The 22883-nt window shown below is 39.9% G+C and overlaps 1 protein-coding gene across 4 annotated transcripts in view; it reads left to right on the forward strand.

The window, feature by feature from the left end:
• The window catches only part of Cdkl5 (cyclin-dependent kinase-like 5), a 223980-nt gene that overhangs the window by 161220 nt on the left and 39877 nt on the right, over positions 1-22883 (forward strand). For all 4 annotated transcript variants that reach the window (NM_001421533.1, XM_087598823.1, XM_087598824.1 and 1 more), the window contains exons 13-17: positions 3299-3400; positions 3672-3777; positions 9052-9175; positions 15961-16060; positions 21269-21388. In NM_001421533.1, coding sequence (NP_001408462.1) covers positions 3299-3400; positions 3672-3777; positions 9052-9175; positions 15961-16060; positions 21269-21388 — 552 coding nt within the window. The remainder of the gene's footprint in view (positions 1-3298; positions 3401-3671; positions 3778-9051; positions 9176-15960; positions 16061-21268; positions 21389-22883) is intronic.

Genomic DNA, 22883 nt, shown 5'->3' on the forward strand with positions numbered 1-22883 from the left:
GCTTACATTTCAAATGATAACCCCCTTCCTGGTTACCCCTCCACAAACCCCCCTATCCCATCCCTCCTCTCCACCATCCCCTTGCCTCTATGAGGGTGCTCCTCTACCCACCCACCCACTCCCACCCCATTATTCCAGCATTCCCCTACCCTGGGACATCAAGCCTCCACAGGACCAAGGGCCTCCCTATTGATGCTAAACAAGGCCATCCTCTGCTACACATGTATCTGGAGCCATGGATCCCTCCACTCTTTGGTTGGTGGTTTAATCTCTGGGAGCTCTGGGTGGTCCAGTTAGATATTGTTCTTCTTATGGGGTTGAAATCCCCTTCAGCTCCTTTGGTCCTTCACTAGCTCTTCCATTGGGGTCCCAGGCTCAGCCCAATGGTTGACTGTGAGTCTCTGCACCTGTATTGGTCAGATGCTGGTAGGACTTCTCAGGGAACAGCCATATCAGGCTCCTGTCAACAAGCACATCTAATACCAAGTATCTTAACTGAATTTAATTTTAAAAAAAATTCTTAAACTAGGTACGTTTAACTTCAGGCCAGTCTTTCATATTTTAAAAGATTTTTAAAATTATGTATATATCTGTGTCTTAATTATGAGCAAATAAGTACAGGTACATACAGAGGCCAGAGATATCACATACCTTTGGAGCTAGAGTTAGAGAAAGTTGTGAGCCGTCTGACATCGGTTCTAGGAACCAAACACAGGTCTTCTGCAAAGGCAGTATATGTTTTTAACTGCTGACCTCTCTGGCCCCTTGAGGTTTTTTAATTATGTATGTATGTATGACATGGGGCAAGGGATATACATAGATATGCACATGGAAGGGTGACTTGGCGGAGTTGGTTCTCTCCAGCCACCTTTTATGGGTTTTAGGGATCTAACGCAGGTCATCAGGTTTGCATGCTAAGCATTTTACTTGTTAACCTACAAAATCATTAAGGCCTACATTACTAGAGCACTGGCTATGAATAGGCCTAGAGAGCAGGGAGAGGTCACGTGAGCAGGCACAGTCTGAAATGGCTTCGATGTAGCTAACCTATGTAGATAGATGAAGAATGAAGCCAGGGTAAGCATCACAAGAACCCTGATTGGAAAGATGAAATTAAAGTGTCCCTGTTGTTTTGAAGTATGCTGACTGAAAGGGGACACTAGGCAACAAATGATTTGTTCTAATACTGTACACTTTTATACCAGTAGCCATGCAGAAGTATGCTTGTGTGTTAAAAAATAAATAAAAAGGTGGAAGCAATTCTGTCAGTTCAGCATAGGCCCTGATGGAGGCTCCCAGAGAGGGGGAATCTGAGCAGGTACTTCTGCGAGCGAAGGTTGAGATTTCACTTGGGGAGGAGAGTGATAACAGCAGGAAAGAGGACTAAAAAGAGGAAGGAGGACGTGGTGCTACATGGATCCTGACTGGTTTCCCATTGTTGGAATGAAAATGTAAGAGCTGAACAATTCTCATATGAGGTGAGGATTGAGTGCCGGTATGAAAGCAGAGTGGATCTCAAGGGCTGTGCAGTAGACACAGCCACGCTTGCCACTTGTACTGTTGAAGGGTTTCTTTCCTAGGAGGTCCTTTTTGGCATTGTGGTAGGGATTTTAAAGCTCCTGAATTCAACACTCTCCCTCTCCATTGAGACTCATAGGAGATGGGTAAGCTGCCTGACTCTCCCCAGTTGGTAGTTCAAGGTAGAACTGGGATTCTGAGGCAATTTCACGTCCCCTAGTATAAAATTGTGGCAAGATAGCCTAGTGCCCAGCTAAAGGTGGGGCAGGAGGTATTTGCAGAAGCTTTAAATGAAATTATAGGAATGGTTAGGAGTAGTCCTGGGAACTCACTATAGAGATACGAGAACCCAGAATATCTAGAAATATCTCTAGGGCCTGGCCACTGCCTGTAGAAGGGAGTTGGAGACCAAAACCAAGCACGTTGTTGGCATCGAGGCAAGTGTTAAACAAAAGAAAAATGAAATGCAGCCTCCCTTGGAAATCGGACAAATGACTGGCTCTCAGAGATTTCAGAAAATCAATTTCTCTGAACATTATAGTCCTAAACTAATTATAAACAATTACTGGGGCTTAGCACATATCCTGCTGTTACTTCAGTCCAGTTCAGGAGGTGCAGTGCCAAGCCTTAAGAAAGGCCACAATTAAAGGCTAGAAGGTGGCTTGGAAGGCTTGAAAGGGCTGTGAGTAAACTGTGGTGCTCATTCTCCTGGGAAGTATTGTCACTACTTTCAAAAGTATGGGGACGCTCACTGTGTTTAGTTTAAATGTAAATAACTCATTTCCTTAAAAAAAATCTTACTCTGGCCTTTGTCAACAGTACAGAACAGTACAGGTGGCGAAGTAGAAAGAAGAAAGGCTGCACCAAATTAATTTCTTTGCAAAATTTTTTAAATACAGTGGTGGGAAGGAAGGTAGGGGAGGGTACTAGATCTTATTCCAGCTTTTAAATTAAAACATTTAATGTATAATACCTAGGCTTGAGATAATACATTTTATGGATAGTATGTACATGCTGAAAGCAGCCAGCTCCCTCTAATTGTGTTCCTTAACCCTCCTAACCCAGGATAGCAAATGGGATCTATTTTTCTCCCTTGGACACTGTTCAAGACCCACTGCTGTGCTGGGGTTATGACTCAGCCTACTTGAGAGGGAGCTAGGGAGTGGGAGCATCTCTAGATATAAGCACCATCATGACCATGCCAAAGAAATGCATTGAGCACATGAGCTACTGTCCTGGAGAGGGTGAAGCGAGCAAGAAGCACCATAAACTATAGGAGGTGGGCACTCTGAAGACAAAAACCATTAACAGGGCTTATTCTAACCCTCTTCGCATTCACAAAACATTTATTTACCTCTGCATCTGCTGCATAAGACTCCTGGAAAAATACTTTGGCCTCTGCATTTTTCCTTTCAGAGAACTCAGCCTGAAATCTGTAAGAACACTTTTAGATTGACTGATAGAATCGCTAAGCTTAGAGCTGTTACTGTCTAGATAGAAAGGTGATTTCTTTTGTTGTTTTAAATAATTAATTGAACTATTTTCAGACTAATGAAGTCCTTACTTGCCTTAACTTTATTGAGAATCTCGCTATCTGTTAAAATTTGCGGGACTTATTTTACATCCATTTTACTTTTTTATGGAATGAGTTATGTTGAAGTCACCCCATGATTTGTATTTTAGCTGGTTAAGGTCCTAGCTGTATTGAATGAAGACCATGATGCGTTTTCATCCCTAGAGATAGGAAGCTTCTATAACTCTTTTTTAATTTGACTTACAGCCTGGAGAACAGCTTCCTCCAGAAATGACTGTGGCAAGACCTTCTGTAAAAGAGTCCTCCCGAGAAGGCACCTCTTCGTTCCACACCCGTCAGAAATCTGAGGTCTGAGCTCTTCAGAGTTTTTAACATCCCATAGTCTGGTCTGTGAGGACCGTTCACTCGGCATCCTTACAGCCTAGCTTTTCAACCTTATCCACACCCAATCTCCCGCAAATTAATTCAACTTACTTAGAAAATAAGTAGTTTTCTTTGTGACATAAGCCTGACTTTTCCTTTAAAAGATCAAAAAATATAGGTACTGCTGGGCTTTGTTGTAAGCTGCACTGATCATCAAGCCATGGTTTAACATTCATAACCGTGTTTCCTATCTCAGGGTGGAGTATACCATGACCCACACTCTGACGACGGCACGGCTCCCAAAGAAAATCGGCATCTGTACAATGATCCTGTCCCAAGGAGAGTTGGTAGCTTTTATAGAGGTAAGCCATGCCCACCCCATATTTACTAGAATCCTCCTCTGTTTTCTGCTGAGTCCGTGTCCTTTCCTTGTCCACCACCATTTCTTCACTGCTCCAGTGAACCTCAGACCAACAGTGTCACCTGTGTTGCCATCATCTACCAATTCTCCTTGCCCCTAGTCACCATCATTGTTTAGTCCCTTGTCTCTTCTGGCTGGGACCCTGATTAGTTTCTGTCTTCAAGACACCCATCCAAACAGTCCTCAGAATGATCCTTCTGAAGCTAGATATTGACCTATAAAAAAAAAATCTCTAACCTGCCATCCATATGTATAGTGTGGCTACATGAGAGCTATGAACACAGCTCCACACCAAATTATAAACATCCATAAAACATGAGAATTTTAAAAATTATATGTATTTATTTTGAGGCTGGAGACACATAGGCCATGGTATACCCATAGAGGTCAGAGGACAGCTTATAGGACTCAGTTCTTTTTGTCTACCATGTAGGTCCAGGAGATTAGTCTCAGGCCATGAGACCTGGTGTAATCAATCTTTCCCATGCCATGATGAGCTATATGAAGGTCTCTCTCTCTCTCTCTCTCTCTCTCTCTCTCTCTCTCTCTCTCTCTCTCTCTGTGTGTGTGTGTGTGTGTGTGTGTGTGTGTGTGTGTGTAGAATATATATAACTTTTATTTGGAACAGGGTCTCACTGTGTAGACATAGGCTGGCCTGGAACTATAGGTATAGACTGGCCTCAAACTCAAAAACATTTGCCCATCTCAGCCTCTTGAGTGTAAAGGTGTATGCCAACCTACCGAGTTTGAGATTTTTAAAAATATTTTGATTGTCTGTTTCTAAAGTGTGAATATTATACATGGCAATGTAACATTGTTATATGAAAAGTTTTGACATGCCTAGAATGTTAGTAGATAAGACAGATAAAAATATCCATCCTCATTCTCACTTTTACAAAAGACACTGCCAGCAAGTATAGTAATTCTCTAGGGCAGTCAGATAATGGTACTACTGGAGAAAGAAATAGAGCAGATATCCATTGCCCCCAGTAGCCCACAATTGTACCCCAATACCTTAGCTCTGACTTGTTCAGAAGCCTTTGGATGCTTGATAACAGAGCAAAATTGAAATCCCATGAGGTGCCATTCCAGGCTTTTATAATCAAATCCATGTGGTCCACTCTGTCTGCTCCCCACCTACCTCTACCTACAAGTCCCAGGCACACCTGGCTGTCTCCATGGCCTGGACTGACTACTCTCCTGCTGGCACTAGTTGTTTCTGTGTGACAGTTTTCCCTATTCTACCCCAGCAGTATCTCTTCTCTGTTCCATTCACGGTGCCCTGTTTTTGTTCCTGAACACATTGCACTAGTTCCAGTGTTTCTTTGCCAGGTTTTTGAACCTCTTGACTATTCTGAGTTCACAGGATGGAGGCAGGGATCAGCGATAGAATGTTTGCCTGGCATGTGTGAAACCCTGCATTTGATCCTGAAAGAGCGAGATGGAGGAAAGGAAAGAGAGAGGCAAGGAACTGCCTGGCACAGCTCCATAAATAGTTATCAGATGAATTAAAGAAAAATCTTTCAAGAGTATCTTAAAAATACACTTTGTTGTTGAACAGATGACTAAAACATGGTTTTTGAGTTCTGTGAATTTAGCAGAGACCTAATAAAGAAAGACAACCCTTTGAGGTTGTACCTGATGATAAAGTGCCAAATATTTGAGAATCCCAGTGCTTTGGTGGCATATGAGGAGGAGGCTCGGGTATGAAAAGTCCATAAGACAGTCTTGACTTGTATGTCCACATTGCCTGACCTCCTGCTCTTTCCCATGTTACAGACAGATGGAGACTTTCAATTGGGGTCAGAGGGGACACAAAGAACTGTTTGGTAATTAAAATTAGGAATCTAAGCTAAATAAATGCATACACGTGTTATTCAGGAAGAGATGTGAGTTGAATTATTAGGCTATTATTTGCTCTCTCCCACCTCTACCTTTGGAAAAACACTAGGCATCAACTATACTTCTTAATCCCCACCCCACTCAATTCCATGGTGACTTTAGAATCTTTTTTTTTTTTTGGTTCTTTTTTTCGGAGCTGGGGACCGAACCCAGGGCCTTGCGCTTCCTAGGTAAGCGCTCTACCACTGAGCTAAATCCCCAGCCCCGTGACTTTAGAATCTTATAAGGCTAACCTTTTTTTGTTCATTTATTTTATAAATGTGAGTGGTCTGTCTTCATGCACACCAGACAGGGGACTCAGATCACCTAACAGATGGTTGTGAGCCACAATCTGGCTGCTGAAAATAAACTCTGGACCTCTGAAAGAGCCACCAGTGTTCTTAACCGCTGAGCCATCTCTCCAGCCCAAGGCTAAACTTTTAATTCAGACTAAAGTTAATTACTTTTCTTGTCTTGAGTGTATGAGTAAAAACATCTTCAGTGTAAGGATTTTCTTTTAAAATCATCTGTAATTTGTTGTTTATACAAATGATTGGAGAAAATATCCTTCTTTTGGGGGTAGGGACTATCCATGTAGACCAGGCTGGCCTCCAGCTGACTTTTATCCTCCTCTTTTTATATTTCAATACTGGAATCATAGTTGTGTGCTATCATGTCCAGTAGAGGAGTATTTTAATATAATGGAAGTAGAGTTTTAAATTAACAAAATAGTCTTTGGGTTACACCCAAATCCATTTTAGTTACAAATAGATTGAATTGGTTACTATGGGAAAAACATTCACTTATCTCATAATCTACTTTGAGATTTGGCAAGTAGCATTTTTTTTTAAAAAAATTCAGTAATAGAAAGGAGAGTTTAAACTAAATGAAAGACTTAGAGACATCTGTCATTTCAATGATACTGGTATGTCCCAGAGAAAAAGAGTGGTTTTAAAAAAATGACAGATGTTTCTAGATATATCTGGAAAGATGTTTCTAGAATAGGTTCATTCTACTTTCTTATCCAGGTTTCTTATCTAGAGGCAAGTGAAAATGGTGTCATTTTTTTGTTGTGGTGTTGTTTTAATTTATTTTTGAGATTATGATTACATTTCTTCCTTCCCTTTCCTCCCTCCAGAGTCTCCTTTATGCCAGCACCTTGCTTGCTTCAAATACATGGTTTCTTTTTTCATTAATTTTTATAGCATATGCATATGTGTAACATATATTCCTAACTGTAACCTTCTCACTCCGTATGTTACTTGTACATATGTTTCCAGGGCTGATCTTTTGGCACCTCTCATGCTCCCAGCTTTCCTCAGTTGCCTATAGAGGCCTCCTGGGCTTTTCTCTGTCTACTTTGACATATCCTTTGGTATTGTCCTTGCTCAACTCATGCTTCTGAATGTTGCTAAGATTTTGTGATGTAACTTCTTTATCTTCCCATGGGACACAGTCTCATAGCAAATTTCCTGATCCTATCGTTCTTAAAATCTGTTCCCTCCCTCTTCTAAAATGTTCCCTAAGCATTAGGTTCAGGATGTATTATAGATGTATCCATTAGGACTGGGTGCCACAGCTCTGCATTTTGACTAAGTGTGGTTTTCTATAGTAGTCTCTATCTATTGCTGAGGAGTGTAGTTATAGATTCTCCTCCAAGATCCATGCTTTCACTGGGTAGCTGGCTAGGTTTCCCTCTAATTGAGCAGGTCTTCAGTATAATCCAAAAGCTCTTGGCTACTGACACGGTATACATAGCGTTACTGTACCCTTAAAGTTATTGTGCCTTGCTGGTCATTGATGTGGTTCATCGGCATTATAGCTGGGTAGATTTCTTAGTTGGAGTTTTATTGCTGTGAAGAGACACCATGATCATAGCAACTCTCATAAAGGAGAATATTTCAATGGGTCTGGATTACAGTCCAAATGTTTAGTTGCTGGAGAGCTAGCTGTGAATTGTGCATCCAGATCAGCAGGCAATAGGAAGAAAGAGAAACTGGGCCTAACTTGAGCATCTGGAAAAACCTGAAAAGCCACCCCCCAGTGACACAGTTCCTCCAACAATGCCTAACAGTGCTTCCTAATAGTGCCACTCCCTGGTAACCAAGCATTCCAATCTATGAGTCTGTGGGGACATCCTTATTCAAACCCCCACAGTAGGACTGTTGATGTCTCCTTCTTTTAGAAATTTGGATGGCACCTTCTGGTATCATGAAAGCTAGTCCTCAGGGAGAGGCATGTAGGTCAGTTCCAGTTCAGGATCTCTGGGCTCTGTAAAGCAAACAGGAAATTAAAATGGGATCGTTGCCAAGGTCAGGGAACAGTAGAGAGGGAAATAGCAGGGGATAGGTGATCTGATCAGGGAAATGTGAAAAGAGAGGAGGCAAGTACAGAAGCAGGTGGGAGGTGGGTTAAATAGCAATAAGAATATTTGGGAAGTGACAAGAAATCATACTATTAACTGTTTACCTTAAAAACTATAATACATGGATGTAATCCCCTGTATAAATATGTGGTTGTTGCCTCAACATCAGTATAAGACAACATCATACTATAACCTAGTCAGAATGACCTGAACTCACTCTAACCTAGTCTATCCTTGATCTCATTCAGTCCTCCTGCCTGAGTCTCTTGAACAGTGGAATTACATCTAGCAAGCACTTCCTTGCTTGGTGTCAGCCATCTTGGTATACAATGTATATATTACTTTTGTGATGAAATCTGTAGAATGGCCAAGTTTAGAAATTGATGAAAACATGGTTACCTCTTTCCCCAAAGCAGAATCACTCAATACATCATAATCTATATTTCTGTTCAGTTTTGCTCCAAGAATGTATTTGTGCAAATGGCCAAATTTCCTTACAATTTAAAGATCTAAGTATACACCCTTACATTATCAAGTCTTAAACTGCAATTTGTATGTTCCAATACACTTATTATTAAGTATATTGGACTAAGAATGGATTTTGCATAGTTAGACCTGTAATGAGAAAGCCTCAACTATAAAGAATGCCAACAAAGCATTTTGGGGGAGGGTGCTGTTACAATAGTCATATTTTAGATGATGCCCCATTTTACAATGTCCCCAAATATTCTTCAGTACATCAGCTGACATCTCAGGTTTCTGCTTTGAAATCTTTATGACTTACCCTGTAACCATGTAAGCAGTTGACGAGGGAAATTTGCCTGGCCCACCTCCATACTCGGGAAACAGAACTTCTGGAAAGGCAGAAGATGACTTTTTGTTTGTGTCCAAGAAATGCAGTGGAATAACATTAGAACTACTTAAAGCCACAAAGTACTTCAGTAATGCTTTCCTTTTTCTTTCATTTAGTGCCATCTCCACGACCAGACAATTCTTTCCATGAAAATAATGTGTCCACTCGAGTTTCTTCTCTGCCATCGGATAGTAGTTCTGGCACAAATCATTCAAAAAGACAACCAGGATTTGATCCGTGGTGAGTGGTTTGGTCTTACTCTTCCTTTTGCTAATTGTAGATTTGGAAATGCAAAGGCATGCAAGATAGACTTTTTAGTATTCTTTTACCCACTAGATCTTTTTTTTTCCTTAAGAAAAACATGTTATGTCACAGGGTTTTCAGAATTTCTATTAAGTAGCATGTAAAAGAAAAACTAACAGATAAGTCTTTCATCATATTCGTTCATTCCTTCATTGACAGTGAACTTGGTCCTGACACTTTGCATAGCCCTCTGTATGCACTGCCTTAGTTCTTTCTCATAGCTGCCCTTTGAGGGAGGGGCTACTCCCATTCCATGTACACTGAAGCTTGAAAGGAGGAGGGCATACCTGCTGCTGCACACATGTAACATGGAGCAGGGACACAGAACACCAGCGCTCCATCTGGAATTGTTATGATATTTACATGATGTGATGTTAAAAAGGCACCTACAGTGGTACCTGGCACTGGAACGGCTCACTGTGTTAGTAGCTTTGGTTATTATATTTAATGTTTCCATGCTTTGTTGACCCTTTTGATTTTAACTTTGCTCATAAACTTCCATACCTCTTTGTGACTGTGTTTTCCTCCCTGGTGTGTAGAAAACATAAGAAAACAGGTTTAGCTTTTGTTGGTTTTCAGTGTTGACCATTTTCAGGTGTGGCTTGGACAAACCCTGAGAAGCCTGTCAGAATGTCAAATGCAGATGCAGGGGAGGAACTGTTTTTTCTTGGTTGTTTGCATGACCCAGTGGGAACAATCTAAAACAGTATCAATCTTAGACTGGCCTAATCCTTTGAAAAGTAGGCTAGTCACATAAAAATTTAATGAAACTATGAACTGGCCAGCATGGTGGTACTGTGTAATTCCGGCACTTAGGAGACTGAGATGAGAGGACTGCCAGTTTAAAGCTAGTCTGAGCTATGTAGCGTGATTCTATCTCAATGCCTTGCCTGGGGTAGGGGGGTGGGGATCCAAAAGTAGACATCCTTAGCAATGTGGTATATGTGTGTGGGGGGTGGTACTTGTGCATGTTTGACGGATTTGATTTGGTTTGGTTGTGGGGGCTGAATATAGGGCCTAGTATATGATAACCAAGTGTTCTAATGTCTCTGAATAGGACTTTAGATGAGAGTGTGTATATATGTATATTTATGAAATTGGTTGTTTTCAAAATAATCAAAAGTACAGTTGGGATGTTAATCTTTAGCCAAGACATCATCAAGTCTTCCTTGTTCTAATGTTGCCATTATGTGTTTAAGAAGATTCCAGAATCCCCAGCTGTAAATGGGCTCTCTTTTTTTATTCTTTTCTCCTCCTATTAATGTTTCTGTGGCACATCTTCATGTATCACATCTAACATCATTTAATCTTTAATTAACCTTGACTCATCTTGATTTTTTTCTTGACAAAGATCTCTGTTTCACCATATTCTTTATATCTGAGAGAACTACGCATTTGATACCACAAACATAAAAGTCTTATTAGAGAAACATGGTAAAATGCAATTCTTAAACTATCACATAACCTCAGGCCAGTCTGTTTCTGTAATAGTACCACTTTAAATTTCTTTGGGGAAGAAAATACTTGTACACTGTACATATTTTCTGTGATGGAAAGTTCAAAATACTATATCATATTTAAAACCAAAAAATAGATGTTGTAGTTTAATACTCAGAGCTGTTATTCTGGCTATCTCAGTTGTCTTGAATTCACTTAAGAAATGGGAGATAAGCTAAAATATTTCAAAACAAGAAAAATAGACTTAAACAGTCAGACTCATCATCCTTACCAATAGGATAACGATTCAGTCCTCACTTATAAGCTGTTTATTCATCCTTGTGCCCAGTTTTAACGGTTAGTACCAAGGTCGTTAGGGTATGATGTGCTTCTAGCTCACAACAGTGTTTGGGGGGTGTAGGGGGAGAAGGATCACAGGCAGTCGCTATGGAGCAAAGCACTTGTGTGCTTTATCTTTTCACAGACCTGGGAAAATCCTGTGCATTGATTTAGATGGGTATCAATTTAGAGTGTGCACCTATAAAATGAATAGCATTTTCTTTACAATAACTAGACAAATGACAAAGTATGGAACTAGTTTAGAAAAACTGCCATCAAAATTGGGCTAAAAGTGGATACTTGAACTAAGTTGATTCAAAATCCGACTAGTGAAGTAAAGAACTCTGAAACCCATTTGAATAATGACTATTTTTTTTCTTTACACAAGGTTATGAATATCTTGCTTCAAAAATACAAACATATTGTATCATATTGTTCATATATGAATATATTTTTCCTTGTCAGTCTGTCTTGTGGTTTTTCTCATAGACTCCTTCACTGACTTTCTTAGTTACTGCTGGGGAGGGGATGAGGCAGGAGGAATAACAGAGCAGTGCCCCTCCTCTCCCACTCACTCTCCATGCTGCTCCCAGAGGGGTTATACTAAAGTTCCAGGCTGGCCGTGCAGCCTCATTCCCACTGCTCTGCATCCTGCGTTTGGGAGCAGTTTTGAGTGAGAGGCCAGGCTCTTTGGTTGATTTCTCTCTTTATCTCTAATACCTAATATGATACTCAGTAAGTGCTGATTAACTTTAAGTCAGTTTTTGTTTCCATTTCTTCCTTCCATGATTACAGTGAATCTTTCAACTTCCCTCATTCTTCATAACTCCCTTGGGAATAGTTGTTGGGCAAGATGACAGGAGTCACAGTTTTGTGCGAGACCCTGTCTGTTTATCCTTTACTGTATATCCTCCCTCGGCCTCGTAGCCATACTATTTTGATCAATGCTGTTACCCCAGGTGATGGGCTAGGTCACTATATGTATAACCCTTCTCAAAGCTTCCCTCTCTGAAATGTATGCGCTACCCAAATCTGCCCACTATAGCAGGTGAAATTACAGAAGCCACAAATCCAGGTAGGGCAATAGTTGCCACACACACGCCTGGTGGGCTTAATGCTGCTCGTTCAAGGCTCCTTCCTTCTTCCATTGTATAATTCACAGCTTTTCAAGTACCTGTGTTCCGGGCAGCTGCTCTCTCTCCCTTTCTCTTCCAGGCTATTTTCTCTCTGTTATTTCTGTGCATGCTTCTGAGTAGTTCTTAATTTTCTTTGTGTCTCCCCTTCTTTGCTCAGGCTTGCTTTCTTCTGTCTTTTACAATGCAAACAGTACTCGTGCTCCAGTCCTAGCTTTCATCTTGTTCACGGGTAATTTATTTCCTTTTTCCCTTTGGTCCCTAGAATCTTTTCCTACCTACCTCTCAACCCCCCACACCTGGTCTACTTCAACTTGAAAATGTTGAACTCATCATTCCTCCTGTCCCACCTAGTCTGTAGTGTATCCAGTGCCTTAAAGACCCCAGAGGAGGCTCTTTGATCCATCATCTTCCCCGTTTCCCAGGACCAACTCTTCAATGGCAAATGCAGAACTGTTCTCCTGCCCCACTTCTTTCTTACCCTCAACTTCTCCAGCCTCTCACTTGAACATTATTCTCTACCTCATCCTAGACTTTTATGTTCCCAAGCAGAATTCTGCTTCCTCCTAGGAATGGTGTCCTCTTCTTTCCTTTCCTGCTGGTACTAAAATTCTGCTCTAATGTCAGTTTGCCCCCCCCCACACACACCAGACCCTGGCCCTTGACTGTATTGATGAAGCTGTGAAGGTAATGTTTTCCCCAATAGTACAGCCCTGCATTTAGAGAACTTGTAACTTGCCACCATCCCATTTGTACCCATGCAACCACATCTAAAGCTTCTAGCTTTCAACGTGATGAAGGCACTGCTCTGGGTTCCCAGATTGAATCATAGAACTTGTACTTCAGAACTTGGAACTTAAGCGGTGCTTAAATAGGAAGTTCTAATGGACTTCAAGAATGCCTGGGGTGCTCCTGGGTACTCAGATTATAGCCGTGTGCCATCATGTTGGGTTTATGTGGGTCTGAAGTTAAACATGGGGCTTTGTGCATGCCAGGTGCACATTTCACCAGCTGCGTTACAGCAGCACCAACTATATCCCTAACCCAAAAATACTCTGTGCTGTAATAACACCTTATTGATGACCTATAGCATACTATTCAATGTGTTCTCAGAAATTTAAAAATTTATCGATAATTCTACTACCTAGATAGAACTTTTATGGTTTTTTTGGGGTGGGGTTTCTTCTTTAAGAAGAGTTAAAATTTAAAAGGAGAATATTCTACACCCAGGTAGAGCTTTTAAGGTTTTTTGGGGGGTTGGGTTCTTTTTTGAGAAGGGGTAATCTAACCACTGTTGAACACTGTTCTCAAACACATGTGCTAAAGTGATCCTCCCACCGTAGTCACATACCTAGGAACACAAACGTATGCCAGAAGGCTTGGCTTATTTTTGTCCCCCAGTTCAGGCAATGGAACCCAAGGTCTTGCCAGTATTGTACAAGTGCTCGTCCACTGAGCCACAACTCCAGCCAAGATTTCTATTGCAATTTCTTCCTGCATTTTTTCAAAAAGTGAATGTGGCAGCTAGAGGGATGGCTCGAGTCAAAAGCACCCATGGTTCCTACAGAGGGTCCAACTTTAGTTCTCAGTACAATTGGTGGCTCACAACCATCCATAACCCCAGTTCCACAGAATCCCACAACCTCTTCTGACCTCCGTGGGCTTCAGGAAAACAAGCAGTACATACATACAGACTTAATTGCTCAAACACAGAAATAAATCTTTAAAAGTAAATAAATGAATATTAAAAGTACATTGTATACCTCTATATATATATACCTTCTTGCCATGTAGTTGGACTTATCTGGCATAAAAAAAAACTTGAAATCATTATTTTTTACTTAATACTATAGTTTAAGCATTCTTTCATGTCAGTGGGTATTCTTTGAAGCTGTGATTTATTTTTAATAGCTTCATTGTGTTTTCTGCCATGCATCCAGTAATGGTTTGTTTAGAGTTTTTCTGGCTTACATATTTTAATGAAAAAAGCTGGATGCTGCTTTGTTCATGTTTTTCTTAGATATTCTAATCACTTCATCGCTATCTAGTATTCTGAAACCATGAATATAAATTAACTGTTACTTTTAATGATGCTACCACTCTTATTTTTAGGGAATATATAAATATGTGAGGTTTTTTCCAAGAATAATACCAGTTGAGTAGCTTTTTAACAAGTTTAAGTCCAAAACCAAGGTGACTTCCACCCCCTCTTTTTACCTCTTTCTTGTTTTAAAAACTGGGGATTTGTTTCATAGTCAGCCTTGGAAGATGAGCTGACTGGCCTTCAACTCAAGTGTCCTGTCTCATCCTTCTGAGTGCTGGGATTACAGGCATCTCCCACCACACCTGGCTTATTTCCTGTTTGAATATTTTCTATTTTTATTAAAATACTTAGTGTTATCTGTGGTATCAATCTTTTTAATTTTTTTATTCTATGTATTCTTTTCTCATATAGTACATCCTAAATGCAGTTTACTTTCCTCCCAGTCCTTCCCTTTACCTCCAACCCCACCCCTAAATTAATTTCCTCCTTTGTTTCTCTTCAGAAAAGGACAGGCCTCCCATGGATATCAAACAAATTTGACATACTAAGTTTCAGTTAAGACTAGGCATAGGGTATCAATCTTTCTTTCTTTCTTTCTTTCTTTCTTTCTTTCTTTCTTTCTTTCTTTCTTCCTTCCTTCCTTCCTTCCTTCCTTCCTTCCTTCTTCCTTCCTTCCTTCCTTCCTTTCCTAAATTCTAAAATTACATTTAATTTTTTTTATTTATTCACCTTACATTCCAATCGCTGTCTCCCCTCCTGGTCCATCCCCTTCCCATAGTTCCTCCTCCCATATCCCCTCCCCTTCTCCTCTGAGAGAGTGGAGGCCTCCCTAGGTATTCCCCTGTCCCTGGGGGGCTCTGAGAGACTGAACCACTAACCAAAGAACATACACATGATGAACCTAGGCCTCCTTGCTAATATGTAGCAGATATGTAGCTTGATTTTCATATGGAACAACTGAAGCAGGGCCTATCCCAAAAGCTGTTGTTGTATATGGTATATGTTCTTCTAGCTGGGCTGCCTTGTCTGGCCTCAGTGGGTGAGGATGAACCTAGCCTCACAGAGACCTAATGTGGTATCAATCTTAATGTCAGTATTTTCAGCTAGAATGATTCTTCAACACACACACACACACACACACACACACACACACACACACACACACACACACCTTGAGCATACATCATGTCTACATCTTTTTCCTTGAGTATTCTTTTTTCATTTAGGTGTAATAGATTAAAAGTTTAATAAGTAGGAATTTTCCAGTCTGGGGCATTTTTTTCTTCCATTAATAATGTTTCTATAGCAGCATTGGGTTTTTTTATGTTTAGTAACTTGGCACGTTACTAATAATAAACTTGTTGAGCTAGTTTTTAAAAGGTAAATAGAAAAATGAAGGTATTGAAAAATGTTTCTGTTCTTTCCCTTGGAGAGTTCCAGAGGAAGCATCCTCTAAGCCATGCATTTTACAGAATTTCTAATTCAGAGATTTTCAGCAGCAGGAAAATGGTCCCAAAGAGCAGCTACAGATCATTTATAATAATGCTCAAATTGCCAGTGTGATCAAGCCTGAGCCAAAGACCAGCCATTCCCCATGCTGATTAGATTCGGTTCTCTCTGCTTTTTAGAGGACCTTTACCTGTGGGCTCAATTCTTCATGGCTGATTGAATCTGGGATCACACATTTTCAACCTTCATTATGTTTGTCACAGTGTGGCAAGAGAATGATTCAAAGATACATATGATTTTAAAAATGTGTTCTCATTTAGGAAAAGTCCTGAAAACATTAGTCATTCCGATCAACTCAAAGAAAAGGAGAAGCAAGGCTTTTTCAGGTCAATGAAAAAGAAAAAGAAGAAAACTCAAACAGTAAGTATATGACTAATGTCTATCTGTACCATAGTGTTCTATGTTATTCTGTGGATATGTGTTACACTGGACACAGAGCAGTCAGACTTCATTTCTTAGTAGGGGATATATTGTAGACAGCTTTCTGAAGTCTTTCATTACCATCTTCTCACAAAGCCTTTTCTAGATTCAGCAGAATCTCAAGGAGTAAAAGAAACTTAAATTGGATGAGAAAATACTTCTAAGCCTCTCTCAATAAACTACTTATACATGTGAATTTAGATTGCTGTAAAAACTATGAAGACAGGGGATTTGTGTCTCGCTAGGAGCATAGAGCTATGCAAAAACTTAGGAAATGGTTTTGGTTTACATTGAAATCCTGAAATTCATAAATAACCATCATGCCTCATTCTTCCCTGACTTCCGTGCTATCTAGTCACAGAGGGTCCAATTTTATCTGACATTTCAGGGCTGGCTTCAGGAAGAAAATGTGTTTCACTTACGGCGGCATTGTGAGACAGGCTGCACCTCAGGTTCTAGGAACTGCATCTGAACAATGGGCCAGCTCCACTTGACTGGACTCATCAGTTTGTGGAACCACTCAAGTGGAAACTCTAATCTAGCTAGTAACAAGAGAAAGTGGGGATGAAAGACAGACTCCAGGACACCAGTAGGGACAGTTCACTCAAAAAAAAAAAAAGAAAAAAAAAGCCTGCCTTCCTTCATTTTATTATACCCTAAGTAACATTGAATTAGCCACTTTTAATAGTTTGGGGTTTTTACTTTACTTTTATTTCACACAAGATTTGTTCTCCTTCATTTAAAGAAAAAAATGCCCTAATCACACTGGCTTTATCTATCCGATGAGTAGACTAAATGCCTCTGGAACCCTTCAGGCCATCATGAAAATTAGAAAATACAGCTTAGTGGTAACTGAAGAAGAAACACGATTGTAGGAAAGTATATAACTCATACTAAGGATATTTCTCTCAAAGCCGTTTGAGAAACCTTATAAGTGTGTTTGTCTTTATTACAGCAGCTATATATATCAGTAATGTGTATGGCGGTTTGGCCTGCATGTGTTTGTTCCTTATGTATGTGCCTGGTGCCCACAGAGACCAGAAGAGGGCATTGGCTTCCCTGGAACTAGAGACACTTGTGAGCTGCCATGTGTATGCTGGGACTCTAAACTATGACCTCTGGAAGAACAGCGAATCCTCTTAAAAAGCTGAGCCATTTCTCCAGCTCTATTTTCAAAGCTGCTTTAAATCTAGACCTTCGCAAAGCATTCTTTAAGTTGCTTATTAAATGCAAGTATTTCATTCAAAGTAAATGACTTCAAGCTATGAGTGGGCTTAGAGCATGGTCTTGTAAGCCTTTAACCCCGCACTCAGGTGACAGAAGCAGGAAGATCTCTGTTCATGACCAGCCTGGTCTACAAAATGAGTTTCAGAGTAGCCAGAGCTACATAATAAAACCCCGCTTCAAACCGCCATCTCCACCACCACCAAAATATTTCATTATTGAAAAAAAAATGTGAAACAGAAAACATCATCCTTAATCTTGCCCAACCTACCACAAACAGGATTTTAGTATTTTACTGTAGCTTTTTAGCCTACATTTGTGGAGGAAAGTGTGTGTGTGTGTGTGTGTGTGTGTGTGTGTGTGTGTGTGTGTGTGTGTTTTACACTTTCATTTTAATGGTTACATGGTATTTCTGAAGTGTTCATGGGGGTGGAAAAGGCTACCTATATCTCTTACTGAAACTTGCCTAGATTGAAATGTCAAATCAAAATGCCACTCAACTCTATTGTTGCTGAAACTGGGTTAAGAAGTGAAGAAATAGGATTGCCTTTGCTTTAGGATGTTTAAAATAATTTAAATGCTAAAAACCCAAACTCTGCCATTGTCTGTAGACTATTACCTATTGTTAAGCATTATCCTTCCAACACCTCTTCCTGGCCACTGGTATAATTTCGTGGGGTTTTGTTAACTGCATGCCTACAACCCTGTGATGTGATTAAGTTGTAGAAAATAGTAAGAGTAGAAGACTTGAGGCTGGCTTGTATATAAATTTAGATTTTAGTACCTGTCTGCGTCAAACCAACATTAAACCTAAAGCCCTGTGGCTAAATGAAGTATACACATCTTGCCTAACTTGATTATTCAAGATTTGGTTCAAATTCTAGATGTTTAAATAGTATAGATTAGGGTAATAGAAAAATTGCTATTCTCTAGCATCCTCTCGACTTAAATGTTTTTATTAAATATTTATACTAAGTTCAGAATAGCTTTCCACAAATCATAATGCCTTCAGTTTTCCAAACTGAATGGATTTTTTTTATATCTCTCCCATTTTTTAATGAAGGATAAAATGTAAGGGTTTTGGGATCTAGAGTCTGATTTCCACAGAGTACTGCATGCAGAGCGCCAGACCACAGGCACTGAGGCCTGGCATTGGCTTAATTCGGCTTTCTTTGAATCAGCATTCAAACGTAACGAAAGGGAACTTGTTTTTACTTTCTAAAACTCAGTAAATAGAAAGCTAAGTAAGACAAACCAAGACAATTGATGGTAGTGAAACTTTTACACAAGATTCCAAGAACCTGAACTCTGTTGTCCGATGTATGTAGTAGAGCTGAGCCTAAATCTACTTGATTAGAATAGGAGCTGAGCCAGGGAAGTGGCGACCTGTCCAAAGTCACAGAGTTAGAAGGACTAACACTGGCTTCCCCCAGTGAAAAGCCTCTCATTCAGTTTCTCTCATTAAAACAGGAAAACGCAGATATTTACACAGATGTCTTCACACATATACCAATGAAGAGATGACCTTACTGCATTTCTATATATTTTTGTTCTCTGACCACTAAGATAGCCAGAAGAGAAAAGAGAGGTGCCAAAAATCATTTTGTATTGTGAAGGTGCCTGCTTTGACTCCAGCAATCTGGAAGCTTCCTTGGGGAATCTGGCTAAAGCCAGTTGCATACCCCGGGAATTACAAAGGTCCTCAGAGCATATGGTGACTTTGCCAACTTGGTAATTGGATCTTACTTAGTATCTCAACCTGAAATGATACTTCGATATAAAGTTTGAACTTTAAAAAAAATGATTGCGTGTGCATGATATGGGGGAGGAGTACACAGGGGCCATAGTGTATTGAGGTCAGAGGGTAACTTTGTGGAGTTGGGCCTCTCTGTTGACTTTTATGTGAGTTCTGGGAATTCAGTGTCTGGTTGCTAAGTACCTCACTGATCCATCCTATTACCAGCCCTGAAGATTAAACTTGTGCTTTGCTTGAAACCCAGAACTGTGAATTGTACCAGATATTTTAAATGAGGTATATATTTCTAATAGTGCAGTGTAAGGCTGCTCAACTAACCTTAGTGTCCCACAACACTCGTAATCATTTCCCAAGTGATATTTACTGGCTCAAGATAATGGACCAAGAAGATCTAAAGGACTGAAAGGATATTTTTCTTTTATAAAAATAATCCATATGGTAAAATCTCTTAGTGAAGTCCTAACAATTAGTAATAGCTGAAATTCATCAGTACCTCAGTAAACACAATTTTTCAAAACAGCCTTATTTTTGATAGTGACTAAATTCCTAATTAAGCATAATGTAAGCAGAAGGTCTCAAGCAGTCCTGGACTGTTGCTTATTACCATTGTATAGACTCTGAAAATTTTTGTACTTGTCTAAACTTAGACTATTGATTCTAGGTAAAAAAAATAACAGCTATTATTTCTAGATACAAAGCACAGAGATTCTTTCCATGATTGCTAATATTTAATCATTTGAGGGCTACCAAGTGCTAGTAGTTTCAATTAAAGCACCTATTTTACTTAAATTTTTTTGCAATTGGCTCATTTGTATCTTATATTACAGACAGACTCCACCAACGGGGAGAATCCAAGCATCAAGAAATCCCTCTTCCCTCTTTTTAATTCAAAGAACCATTTAAAGCATAGTTCTTCTTTGAAAAAGCTTCCTGTAGTCACTCCACCCATGGTACCCGTTTTTACGTATCGTAGCCCTGAAAACTGCTCCAGTAAACTTGTTTTACTGATGACAACAGCATGTCTTATTTTCATGGGGTCATAATCTTTGTGCTAGTTAAGTACCTGGGCCAGTTCCATAAATTCACTGGGATATATGGATATATATAATACATATACTTTATATATATTATATATACCTATTCTGGGTTTTCTGCACCAGTTAAAGATGTTGACGCAGAAGCCTACTAAACAAACTAGTAAGGCTGGTTTGGATGGGCTGATTAGCCAGTTATTGGCACACAGCATTCTTGAACTCTTTTCATTGCTGTAAAGAATCTGACTGACACAGTCAACAAATGCCTTTGCAGTTGGCTCACTGCATGGACTTTGTTACCGTTCGGTTGGCAATTTTTTTCCTTAAAACCAACTTTGAATTGACCAAATTAATTGAGCTAGCAGGCCCATGAGAAAAGCAGCTTTGTACTTGTTGATAACTTGCTCTTCCTTACCTGCTGCTAGCTTTTGCTAGTCACTAGGTGTAAGGCCATGGCTTTTGCTTGGCATTTGGCATAATTCTCCTTTGTCCACTAAAGCCATCAAATAGACCAAATGCATTCATTTGGAATTTGTGGCATAACTTTCAAGCAGTTTCTAAGTATATAACGCCAGACCCAGATTTACTGGGCAGTGGTTTGGGACTATGATTCAAACCATACCTCCCTACTTTTTTCTCTCCCTGAAAGCTCCCTAGACTTCTTTGGCAGCATCAAATACAGATTTTTGCATCATATTCCCAGCATGAGATTTTCCTTTGATTTTTGTTTTATTGAACTGGTTCATAACCTAGCTATACTATGGACTGAGGATGCCACAGCAGTTCCTGGTCCAGCCCACTTTAACTGCTCTCTCTTACAGCTACTGAAACTGACTAACAGCATGGGAATGCTTTAAGGGTTAAGGTTTTGACCAAGCTGCATGACATCTGCCAATTTTTCCTAACGCAGGGAAAATTACTAAGAAGGCAGCAGAATTTAACTAGCACTACATGCATCGTGAACATTTGGAGAGTTTTGGTTTACTTACTGGGTCTTTTTGTGTTTTTCTCCTCTTTTGAATTTTGATTTAGTTCAGTTTACTTTTCAGTTTGGGTCTCCTCTTGGGTGTGGGTGTATATGTTATTTAAGGTTATTGGTGTGTTTGTTGAATCCTTCTCCATCTTTCCCTCTAGGTGCCCAACACTGATGGTCCTGATTTATTGACCTTACAGAAAGCCATTCATTCTTCTAGCACTGCAAGCAGCAGACCAAAGGAGTGGCGACCTGAAAAGCTTTCAGATCTACAGACCCAGGTAAGTACAGCCTACATCACTCCCAGATTTTCAGGATCAGAAACCAAGGAAGAAAAATGTTTAGTTCTCCCCCAAATAGACCATAATGAATAGCCTGGATGGTATTTTGCAAGTCAGGATGAATCCTATGTCAGCGATTCCTAGTGTGAAAAAAAGCAAGCCTCCATTACCCACTTAGCTGGAGAGAGCAGTGGAGCAATGTGGAGAGGTGAAGAGCTAGTCCTAGCCCACAAGTAGGCTACAGCTCAGGAGACAAAGATTCCTGAAGATCATACTACAAAGTCAGGTATGCTGTGAAATATTGGTGAGGCTGAACCGAGATTATGAGAAGAATAAGGTTACCTAAAGATGGTACCATATAAATTGGGCCTTGAAAACCAGATAGTAGCAGCTTTCTTGAAAGAGTATTTTAACTTTTGAAATCCAAACTGTTTTTAGAAAGACAGGCAAACACTTTTATTAGGAGCTGCATATTGTGCAGTAACATGGGGTTATATTTATCTGCCATATAGAGAGCTTTAGTCTCTTTCTTATAAGTAATTAACATATCTGTTTTAAACAATTATCCTTATAGGAACTGTTTCAGTATTCATAATCTGCCATGTTTATTTTAACCAAATTTGGGGAGTTTAGAAGCAATGGCTCTACTTTTTATAGGTTTTCTGTTTTGTTCTTTTTTTTTCCTTAAGAAAGCATTTTACCAGTTAGTCCAGGTTTGCCTGCAACTTGCTATGTAATCCAAACTGGCCTGGAACTAACTACCAATCCTCCTGGCTTTGTATCCCACATGCTAGGACTACAGATCTGGCTTGTTTCCCTGTAATCTGTTACTTGGAGCTATAAAGAGAAGTTCTCCAAATTGCCATTCTCTCTGCCTGGCCATTTATATTTTGTACTTACAGCATAATCTCCTCTGATGGCAAAGGGGGCATAGGAAATGACATATCCTAATTTTGGCAGAGAGATGCTTATTCAAACTAGGAACATAATGGTCTGAGAGCCTGATGCTAAGGGGCCCCTTTCTAGTAACTTCATGTCTCCAGCTGATTCTGGATTATTATAATTGCTTAATAATTTTATAAAATTGACTAGGAGAGACTTGTCTTATTATTTTAATAAAAACAAAGAAGTAGTGCCACAGACCTATTATCTCAATACCTGGGAGTTGGAGGCAGGAGTATAAATAATTTGAAACTATACTGGGCTATATAAACAAAGATCTAGGCCAGCCTGGGCTACATAAAGGCATGGAGCAAGGAGGATCAACAATTGGAAGCTACCCTGGGGTATATAAAAGGGATGAGGGTAGAGAAAGATGCCCTTTGAATATCTCCAGTGCCTAGAACACTCTGCTACCTACCATGGGGGTCCCAAAGCTTTCTTTGGAAAAAAATGTCATCGAGATAGTGAAGGATGCTTTCCTAGAAGCTGTTTCTCCTTGAGTTGATTCTCAATTCATTTATCTTGGTTGTTAGCGCCCAGTTTCTTCAAATTT

This window comes from Rattus norvegicus, chromosome X (assembly GCF_021556685.1).
Source record: "Rattus norvegicus strain SHRSP/BbbUtx chromosome X, alternate assembly SHRSP_T2T, whole genome shotgun sequence".
In the NCBI taxonomy this organism is placed as follows: Eukaryota; Metazoa; Chordata; class Mammalia; order Rodentia; family Muridae; genus Rattus; species Rattus norvegicus.